The 11,288-nt window shown below is 40.3% G+C and overlaps 1 protein-coding gene across 1 annotated transcript in view; it reads left to right on the forward strand.

Annotated features, from left to right (window-relative positions):
• POLA1 (DNA polymerase alpha 1, catalytic subunit) overlaps positions 1-11,288 on the forward strand; it is a 431,865-nt gene that overhangs the window by 230,124 nt on the left and 190,453 nt on the right. The window contains 1 exon segment of the mRNA XM_007956408.1: positions 3,242-3,416. Within this exon segment, the coding sequence (XP_007954599.1) occupies positions 3,242-3,416 (175 nt within the window).

The following is an 11,288-nucleotide window of genomic DNA, read 5'->3' on the forward strand; positions in this document are numbered from 1 at the left end:
TTCATCTCACCTATTTTGGTCATGTTGTCAGAAGGGACCATTCCCTGGAGAAGGATGTCATGCTTGGTAAGGTGGAGGGTCGACGAAAGAGAGGAAGGCCCTCAACAAGATGGATTGACAAAGTGGCTGCAGTGCTGGGCTTAAGTATAGCAAGGATCATGCAGCTGTCGCGAGACCAGGCAGTGTTTCATTCTGCTGTGCATAGGGTCGCCATGAGTCAGAGACAACTAGACGGCACCTGACAACAAGTGACTTGTCATTCATGTGTTAGAGTGAAGCCTGTGGTAACTATTTGCTCAGATCTTAAATCAACCTCCATTTGTTGATGAACTTTTAAATCTTTAGACATAATTTCCATAGGTATGTCTTTAACATAATTTTTGCAGCCCATTTGTCATCCACTTCTAAATTATTTTCTAGTAGTTTTGAATGAATTGGCTGCACCTGGTGTACATAGGAAGTATATACTTTGTGAAGTTCACAAATGGACACCAAGCAGGACCAACATTGAACAAAACTCAAAATCATATTAAAAAAAAAAAAAAGACCAGGCTTACTGGTCTGCTAGGGCCTGGTGAAACCCCTGAGACTATGGCCCCTAGTTACCCTTCTGGCCTGGAATTGAACTCACTCCCATGGCTTCCAGCCGAAGAATAGAGAGGCATATGGGGTAAACATTTACATCAGGTAGACACACTGCTTAGAACGATCAGTCATGGGTGAACAGAAGGGCGGTATTTGCACAGGGACAAGAATGCATAGGAAAGAGGGACACAGGGAAGAGGTAACTACAGGGAAGAAGTGGGAAGAGAGCTGTTTCATTGTGGGGAATCGCAGTCAGTGTCATGAAAGAAAATGTTTATGAACTGCTGTATGGAAAATGAATTTGCTCTGGAAACTTTTGCCCAAATCCCAGTAGAAGTTTTTAAAAAAGGGAAGATGAACATTGCTTCTTCATCTGTTCTTAAAGGTGTATGCTACATCTTCTTGCATATACCATCATTTTAGCAGTTATATTCAATTTAGCTATGTTTGAGTCCTTGTTGAAAGTAGTCTTGTGTGGATATTTTAAAATAAAAACTTTCAAAACTTAGAATACGCTTTTTAAAAACATGCCTTGCTATAAGAACTTCTAATGATTTATTGGTAAGTTAACACACATGCCTTTTTAGAAAATTAGTCTCTAAACATTTGATTTTTATTCACCAGTAAAAATTAAGCTCAACATTGCTGTAATCTTAAGGATAGACCAAATTTTAGAAAACTAAAATTTTGTAAATTGGTCAAATTTCATGCGTTTGTTGTGTTGAAAAACAGTCTGAATACAGTTATGATGTATAAAGGCACTGCTCAAGGATCTCTTGACATTGTTTTTGTTGTTGTCACCTAACTCTCATCTAACAGTTCAAGCCTCTGAAACACAGGGTAACAATTAAAGTGGTGTAATTTTGCCTGATTCTTTTTACTATATTTTGAGCCGTTGAGAAAGCCAATCTTTTCATTTTTGGTTGTCTTCCTTTTTAAGTATCTTATATCTTTAACAGGTGGAGCCTAGTTGAGAAACAGTTTGTTTTCATCAGGAGCTTAGCCGTAGAAAGTGATCCTTCCTCCAAGCTCTAGTAGAGGCGTGGTGTGGAAAGTTGCCCCACTGCTTTGGGCTTGGTACAGAGCTGAGAAGGGTCAGAAGGTAGCAGGGCTGAAAGAATAGAATTCACATTATAATCAGTTTTGCAGAGCAGCTGAGTCCCATGAATAGTTATAATTTACTAGTCTGAATATTGAATTCTCTTGTTTCAAACAAGAGGAAGACTGGTGTACATTGTTGGACAGTAGTACAGTATAGCAGTGACTTTTTGACTCACAGATGATGGTGACATCAATTAAAAAGAAAAACCTCACTGCCATCGAGTTGATTCTGACTCATAGCAACCCCTTTTGGGTTTCTGAGGCAGTAAATCTTTATGGAGGTAGATTGCCCAGTCTTCCTTCTGCAGAGTGGCTGGTGGCTGTGACATCAACTAGAGGACTGTGTGTGGGCCAATTGAATAGACTTTCAGATTTTTTGTTTTCATAGAGTAGAAGGGGAAGCCCTTGAAAAGAGTTCAGTAGGGCTGTTTCTATCAGGACTGCCCTTTCTGAGCCACCTTCCTTTCCTTGAGGAAGCGCTAGGCCAACAGTGCAAAACAACATGACCTTCATTTCAGTGAGGAGCTCTGGTGGTATCTTGGTTAAAGCATTTGGCTACTAACCAAAACGTTGGCAGTTTGAACCCACCAGCCACTCAGCAGGAGAAAGATGAGGCAGTCTGCTTCCATAAAGATTTACAGCCTTGGAAATCCTATGGGGCAGTTCCTCTCTACCCTGTAGGGTCACTATGAGTCTGAATAGACTTGACACCAGTGGGTTTGGATTTCTCTTTCATTCTAGTAGCCAATATTTTGTTCCCAGAGTGCTGACACTCCACGAAGATACCTCTCCATTTTTACTGCTACCTCTCTTATCTTGTATATAAACTACTACTCTGTGGGTTTCAACCTCTTACCGTTTCCCCTTGCTCATTTGCTTGTCAATGACACATACAACTGCCATACAGTTCTTGCATGAAGGGATCTCATTAAGAAGTTAAAGGGACTCTGTACCAAAACCAAAAAACAAAGCCATTGTTGTGGGGTTGCTTCTGATGCAGCTCGACCCTAGAGACAGAGTACAACTGACCCATAGGATTTCTAAGGCTATAAATCTTTACAGAAGCAGACTGCCATACCTTTTTCCCACAGAACACCTGGTGGGTTTGAACTGTGAACCTCGTAGTTAGCAGCTAAGCGCTTTAACTACTGCTTCACCAAGGCTCACTTAAGAGTACCGTACGTATATTTTTTTATCATCATTCCTAAAATGCCTTTCTTACCTGACTAATTGTTACCAAGTTTTCTCTGTTTCTTTGATGTAGAAGGTAGAATTATTTAATCTAGTCAATACCATCTTGTTGGTTTCATGTTTTGACCAAAAGTGGAACAGGGCACTTGGACAGTGGAAAGATGTTCTCCTCCAATATTCCTACTTTTAGCTGCATGTGAATTGTTCAACAAAAGGTCAAAAAGGCTTCTTGGGGTTTGGAATTGAATAAATAAATTTAAATTGTTATCTCCTGTTTTGACCACTGGAGTATGTGTGAGTGTGTACGTGTGTGTGTGTGTGATTGAGTTCCTCACAGCTTTGCCTGTACTGTGTTCTCTTTTAGGATGGGTCAAACCTCACTGCGAGTCAGAGGGCCTATGCACCTGAACAATTGCAGAAACAGGACAATTTAACCATTGATACCCAGTACTACCTGGCCCAGCAGGTCCACCCGGTCGTGGCTCGGATCTGTGAGCCAATAGATGGAATTGATGCTGTGCTCATTGCAAAATGGTTAGGTAAGTTTCCTGAGCTCACACAGACCCTCTCACAGTAACGGTACGTGGAGACCTCCTTGACTGTTGTTATCCCTGTTTCTAGGCACAGTGCTATGTCTAGTACTTCTCTCTTTATAGGTAGACATTTATTTTTGCTGTCCTTAATGTCTGTCTCCCCTCATAGGCTGTGATCTCCACGTCCTCACTACCTCTATAACTACATGCATGCTCCATGTTGGCACCCAATAAATAAATGCTGAGGTAGAAGAGGGAAGGAAAAAGGACAAAGAGAGGAGTGAAGTCAAGATTTTAGGAGTCATTATAGTCTGAGATTTTGCATTGTGGTTGCTTTAATTCGTGAACTTCCATTAATATGGAGGTTGGTGGTATCTTGATGATGGGTTCTTCTTGTTTCTGACTTTGAGGGTTTTTTCCTATAAAGTGAGAATAAGCAGGTTTTTCTTTAACATGAAAAATTTGAGTTTTTAATACCCATTTGCCTTTGAGTATCCTATTCTCACTTTAATTAGAATTCTTCTAAAACTGAACTCACTGTTATCTTCTAAGTATTGGCTGCCATTTCCTACTTTCTCATCACTGCAAATGGTGCCAGCCAACCCTGAATCCTCAGTGTTTCTTTGACTTTTCCATTATCCTTCTTTATATGTCACCTGAATGTCATCTCTTGACTGTGTATTTCATAACCAGCTTGGATTTTCTTTCTAGATGACCAGCACATAAAGAGTTATGTTCCTTTTAGGCTCGGTGCTCTCTAATCCGTCTTCAACCAAGATGAATATTCTTAGAGTACTGCCTAATGAAGTCCTTAGATGCCTCCCCACTGTCTGTACATAAAGTCCCCATGCCATATGCTGGCAATTACAGACTTTCACTTTTTAACTCCAACCTGTATTTCTAGCCTTATTTCTTATTGGGGCTACTCAGTGTCCCCTAAATGTATTATTCATTTTGTCCCTGCTTCATGGAAAATTCTTCCCGTCCTCTCATTAAAAGGTGTGGGTTAGGACCTGGGCTTTGGCATCATGGGGCCTGAGTTGAAGTGCCAGTTCTCTATTCACATGGCTAGCATCTAGACCTTGATCTAAACTGTAGTTCCTTGAGTTGTAAAACAGGGGTGCTCTGAGGAAGAAATAAGATGATGCTTGTGAGATGCTTAGCATGGGGCCTGGAGTAGGAAGGGTGCTGAGCAAATGGTGTTAATAGCCACATTTTACCCTTCTTTCAGGCTTCAGTGTAAGTATGTACACATTCCTCCAGCTCTTAGGACTTGCACATAGTTAGTGCTCAGCACCCTCAATGAGATGGATTGACACAATCACCAAAACAGAGGACGCAAACATGCCAGTGATCATGAAGGTGCCACAGGACCAGACAGTGTTTCATTCTGTTACACTTAAGGTTGCCATGGGTCAGAGTGGACTTGACAGCAACTGACAGCAGCAGTGTTCAGTAGGTTTGTGGGTTTAGATTGAATTGGCCCTGGATGAATGATCAAGTCACACACTTTCAATCCTGTCCCTATTGAGTGTGTTTCTGAGCTCCTCCCACCTGCCCCATCCCCACTCTTCTATCTGTCTACTCTGGAAGTGGAAACTTATTTTTGACATTTGCCTGAGCAAAACATAATTAGTAGAATAAAATTCTGCTACCAGATAATCATATAATATATTCTCAAAGTTGCGTTATGTTTGATGATGTTTAGAAATCCTCAGCTGGGAGGAGGGGACTATAGATGCCCAGGGTTTCTTAGCTTCTTTTTTTTGTTTGTTTCCCCCACTCCTGTACATTGATTCCTTACTCTGTCAGATACTGTGATAAGTCTTCTGCATATGTTATCTGATTTAATCTTTGCGGCAGCTTCACAGGGTTGGTTGTATTAGCTGCGTTCTACAGAGAAGGAAACCAAGGCTTAGAGAGGTATGTAACTTGTTCTGGTCTCATAGTAAGTGGCAGGTTATAATTGCATTGGAACTCAGCACTGTCTCACTCTTGTGCTCTTAACCACTGTGCTAACCTTTTACTGCCTCTAATTACCTCTGAGAGGCTACAAAAGATGTTGTCAACCAGGAGGTGGGATGATGTGTGTATGAATACCTGGGGAGCTTCATATTCTTTTTTTTTTTTTTTCCATTTTCTTTCCCATATATGTCAGAGTGGAACCAAGTTACATAGGGTTTCAGTGGCTGTTGTAAACAGTTTGTCCCCAGACCTTTCTTCTGAGGTGCCTCTGGGTAGTCTTAAACAGCTAACCTTTTGTTTAGCAGTCAAGAACATTAATCATTTGCACCCCCCAGGGACACCAGATAATACTATCCTCATTATTACTTCCTTTTTTGGTTTTTCCTACCTCATTTCCACACTTCCTACTGCTATCTCTTGAAATCACCTCCCAGGAGCTTCATATTCTTCATGCTCCCTCTTCTCCCCACTGCATACCCCTCACAGCCTCCACTGAAGACCTCTGCACAAAAGCATTTTTCCAAGAGCAGGTCTGCCAGTTTCCCGTTTGTATCATCAGGAACTTGGTGTAAAAGCAAACCATTGCCCTTCTCTTCTTTGGTTTTGAATTTTCCAAGGACACAGCCCTGGGAAGGGGGTAGGTAGAATAGGAGCTCAGTCTCATCATGAATGACATTTCAGGGAGATAAGTGTGGAGGCTTGTATTTCAGGAAAACAGGCAGTACAGTAAAGGGTGATGGAGCCTTCCTGGGTGGATAGGCCAGATAACCACTCAGGTGGCTCAAAACTGGTCCTACTGTGAGGGGATCAGGCTGATTTTGTTGGTCCCAGGGGTCATATATATTATCATTTTGGTATATAAACAGTGGACAGATTTTTACTTGCTTGAGTACAACCTATGTAGTAATCAGAGCTGCCTTTTACCTTACGAATCTAGTTTTCATGAATTATTTTCAAAGCAAGTAGACTAGAAAAAGTTCCATGTTCAGAAGTTTCTTGTGGTGTCTCAGGACAGCCAGTGTCAGTTTTCTGAGAACCGTCTGCCCTCATGCATGTGCCCACCATGTCCCTCTCTCTCCTGCCCTGTTGCCTAATAGCTCAAGGAGCATTTGTGGCTGTTTGGTTAGTATCTAGCAAGCCCCTTCTTGGTGCTATGCAGCCAATTAGAGCTGAATCAAGGGCCTATGTCCTTGGCCTTGAGCTGCTAGGACTCTCCTTTTCAGTCTTCTTTTTCTCGTTTTCGTCTTCTGCCACTTGACAATAGGTTGTTTTTGTTTTAATAATTGATTATTTTGTTGTTGTTGTTGACAGTGTACACAGCAAAACAAATTCCTATTCACTAGTTGTCATCACTGTAATCCCCCTCCTCCCCTGCTTGTCCACTTCTCCCAGCTCTGTCCCTGGCTATCACCAGGGAGTGATTTACACACATATCTTTCTGCATTATTAATAACTCTTTCAGACCTTTATCTCTCTCTTTCTTCATAGGAGGTTCCACACTAATGAACTGCAGGACAGAAAGTGCCAGTCACCGTGAAGGTCTTAGAAAACATTGATGCTAGCCCAGGCATTTGCTCCCTGCCCTAGTCAGGAGCTAGATTTTCATCTCCCTCCTTTATTTCCCCACCCCAAGTGAAAAGTCCCGGTGGCTGTTCTTCACTAAGGGATTCAAGGCCTCTGCTCTCAGTTCTCACGCAGCCTGCGGTTTTAGAGAGGAGGAGGGAGGAGATGGGGAAGTGGTGGGAGAGTAAGGGGAGGGTTAGGTGGGTGCGTGGTTTCTAAGAGGTGCAAGCTGTAGGCATAAAATTACTGTAATTTGTTTTTAAAATTCTAAATCTGTTTTCTTTATATAAAAAAAAACTGCAGTTAGTGAACTGACACTGTTAAATAAGTTGAAGTGTACAAATGTATACATAAAATACAAGCCCTCCAACTGCCTAATCACAGACATAAAATAATTCTCTTGCTTTTAATGTAGTTTTTATCTTTGATTAATGAAATGTATTACAGTGTTGAAACTTTAGTGAAGTTTGATACTTTGTCCTTTTAGTTAGTACAAAGAAAATCTGGAATAATGGCATAATTTCATTTAGGAAAATTATTAAGTTCATGATTTTTTATTTTTAAGACTCTTTTGTGGAGAGCAACTATATTTTTCAACTACCTTTTTCTTTTTCTATTGCTTTTATACTGCTTTCCTGGAAATAAAAGGCAAGCATCCACTGTTGGTTTTATCCTGTGGCTTCACTTTGGAAATTCTCTGACTATTTCTTCCCATCAAGATACCTCCTGAAGTCTGTCTGGTGGCATGTTCATGGCCAGGTGTTCCTGGCCATTTCAGTGAATGGGAAGGCCATTTCTGTGAAAAGGAGAGAGGATAGTCTATTAAATGAGTGAATGAATAAGTCTGCTGAACAGAAAGAGAATAATTTGTTCTCTTTAATAACTAATGGTCCTCATTATCCCGCAGTAAAACGTGTATCATTTTTCTGAAACCCATGTATGATTATTGCTATTGGGCTTAAATAAAGCAAAATTCTACTCTTTTCCATCTGTGAATAGAAAAAAAATATAGTATTACTCTTCTTATACAATAGCCCTATGGGAAACGTGGCCACTAAAACTTGGAACTCTTAGCTTTTGTTCTCCAGACTATAGGTTTTCTCGCTCTTGTTCTAATGAAAGCTGTCTATGTTCTATGGATGAAGTATTCACAGTATGCTCAAACATGCCAGTCGTCTTCTGTATCCAGCAATACAGGCCAGTGATGAGAATAGTCTAAGGGTCATTCTTGAGTTTCCTTTTTTTTTTTTTTAAAAAAAAGGATTTATATTTCATGCATAGCAGTACTTACAATTACATACCTTTCTTCCAGTGAACAATTATTTATACAATAGCTATAAAGTACCTTTCTTCATAGTCAATGATAACATTTCAGGCATTTGGCCATACGGGCAGTTTTCTTACTGGTCCTATGAGATTAGTGATGTTTCAAGGAAGTGAGAATTTAGAATTTAATCTCTGAAGATTGTGCTTAAAACAAGGGAGAGACCACACTTCACCCAGCATGCTCCTGGGTTAATTGGAAAGTAAAAATCCCCATTTAAAAAAATGTGCCATGCTTCTCAAAGACAGAAGAAGACTTGATGCTTTTGAGTTGTGGTGTTGGCATAGAAGACTGAAAATACCATGGACTGCCACAAGAACAAAAAAATCTGTCCTCGAAGAAGGGCAGCGAGAATGGCCAGACTTTGTCTCACCTACTTTGGTCATGTTGTCAGAAGGGGCCATTCCCTGGAGAAGGATGTCATTCTTGGTAAAGTGGAGGTTTGGTGAAAGAGGGAAAGGCCCTCATTGAGATGGTTTGACAAAGTGGCTACAACGATGGGCTCAAGTATAGCACGGATTGTGAGAATGGTGCACAACCCAGCAGTGTTTTGTCCTGTTATACAGAGTTGCTAGGAGTCGGCGCTAACTCAGCGGCACCTAACAACAACAGCAGCCATGCTACTCGTGTGACAGAAAGTAGTTTTTGTCAGTAGTCAGGGTCCAGCACCATCTTCTAAGAAGTAAGTAAAGCAGTGGACCAAACAATGTTTGGGAGTGTCTTTGGCGGGTCTGAGTTGCTATATATGCCTACAAGAGATAAGGGGAAAGAATAAAGTCCAGAGGGCTGGGATGAAAATGATGTCACCAACAGGTGGCTCAGGTCAATGAAGAATTTTGCCTTTTTTTTCATACCAAAGTTCTGAGAAGAAAGTACATACAGGCCCTTCATTTTCAAACCTTAGATATTTTTTATAAAATAGTTAATAGTGAAATTTGAGAGTTAACATATTACACTAAATGCAAAATAGGATGTTAAGAGAAGTCTTGTCAGCTACTTAGTTCTACCTCTTACAAGGTGGAGCGTCATTCCAAGGCAAGTGGCTTAGGCTTCAGTCCTTTTTTGTATTCATTGAACAGTTTAATCTTGAAGACCTACTGTGCTCAGCATTGTAATAGGCACTGTGAGGGATAAAGTTGAGTCTGATATGGATCCTTTATTCAAATTACAGCCCAGCATGAAAGACTGTTGATTTCACTGTTGTGGGGGAGTCTAGTGGACAACACATTGTATGTCCCAAAAGAGGATTATCAGTGACTGCTTTTAGCTGGGGCCACCAGGGAAGTAGTGGCATTTGGGGCTTGTGGGAACAGGTTGTAAATGTTGGGCACGGTTACCTACCCCACTGCTCACCATTCTTCCAGCCCACTGATGAACTGCAGGGGCCCAGATCTAGCTCTCCAAGGGAATCCCTGCTATCCCAACCACTCCCTGCAGCACATGAGAGAATTCAAGGATATCAGTTGCACAGCTCTGCACTTCAGTTTGCCATTTGTCTCTGTCTCACTAGCTTGCTCAAAGGGACAACAGTGACCCCGCTCACCCAACTTAAGCTGGGAATCCTGAAGCAAACCAGAGCATGTTTAGGATAATCACTTGGAAGAGTAATTCATAACTCAGGCTTTGTAGCCCTTGGAGTTTCCAAAGGAAAATGATGAACTCTCAAATTATTTAAATTAGATCAAGTTTTAGAAAAGGTAAACCATTTTAATTAAATACACTAAAATGACACTTAATGAGATTGTGTAGCCTATAGAAAAATGTGTAAGGCATAATCAGTAATGAAAGCAGAATACAGCATTGTACAAAGATACTTAAATTACATTAAGTACATGTGTGAATAAGGAAAGGGTTGAGGTGGGGAATTATAAGCAGTTCCCGCTTACTGAGAAAACATTAACATTGTTAATGTATTACCAAAAATAAGACAGACTCTATAAAATCAGAAGGAAGAAAACCCGTCACACAGTCACTCACCTCTAAAATGATGGGTGGTTAGGGACCTCGAGTCTTGCCTTTCTTCCCAATATTGAATAGCTGAAGAGAAGAGGGCTTTGTTCTAAGGGAAGCAGTTCTTGGTCTCCCAGCTTATTGGTGTTATTTTATTATCCAAATATTTTTTCGGCATAAGAAATATGCTGGGAGTTTCCTTGGTTTAAAAATAGGAAAGAAGACACTTGTAAAATTTTTTCCTGCCCAGAGGTACATACCTTATTAATTTGAAGTTCACATTCAGAGCTATCATCAAGGGCATTAACAATTCAGTGCTGTCATGAGACTGCTGCCCATCAGAATTTTTTTTTTTCTTGTCAATATACTGTTACCATCTGTAAAACAATAAATATTTGGGGAATTTACTTAACCTAAAGGTTTAGATAGTATTTCTCTTAATATACTCAGAAATTTAGCATTTGTATTCTGGGGAGGTTCATTCTTGGTGTGAAAGGTGATTTCAGTAGTCTGTCACTTGTTGTCCGTTTTCTTTCCCTTTAATTGGATTTATAGTATTTTTTTAACTTCTTATTTTGGTAAATTTAACCCTATTCAGAAATAGAGACAGTAATATAATAAACTGCCATGTGCCCATCCCATGGCTTCAGCAGTCAGCAGTTTGCAGCCAATCTTACTCCTTCTCCCCACCTCCCCTGCCTGGTTGTTTTGAAGTGAGTTCTAGACATCATTTTATTTGTAAATTTTTCATTTTCCATTTCTAAAGCACAGAGAATTCTCCCTTTTAAACATAGCCATGATTATTATTGTCATAAACCAGAAACATAATAACTTCTTCACTTCATCAAATATCCAGCATTCTTATTTCCCTGATTATCCTATAAATGTACTTTCTTTTAAAAACTCTTTGTTTTGAGTTAGAATCCAGTCACAGTCCTTATATTGTGATGGCTAAATCTCTTCCATTTTTTTTTTCCAATCAGTCCAGTTTATCTGTTAAAGAACCTGGGTTCTTATCCTGTAGAATTACCCTCATTCTGGAGTTTGCTGATTACATTCCAGTGGTGTCCTTTAAC

Source organism: Orycteropus afer, unplaced genomic scaffold (genome assembly GCF_000298275.1).
Source record: "Orycteropus afer afer isolate SDZICR_OR568_19922 unplaced genomic scaffold, OryAfe1.0 scaffold00617, whole genome shotgun sequence".
Taxonomy (NCBI): domain Eukaryota; kingdom Metazoa; phylum Chordata; class Mammalia; order Tubulidentata; family Orycteropodidae; genus Orycteropus; species Orycteropus afer.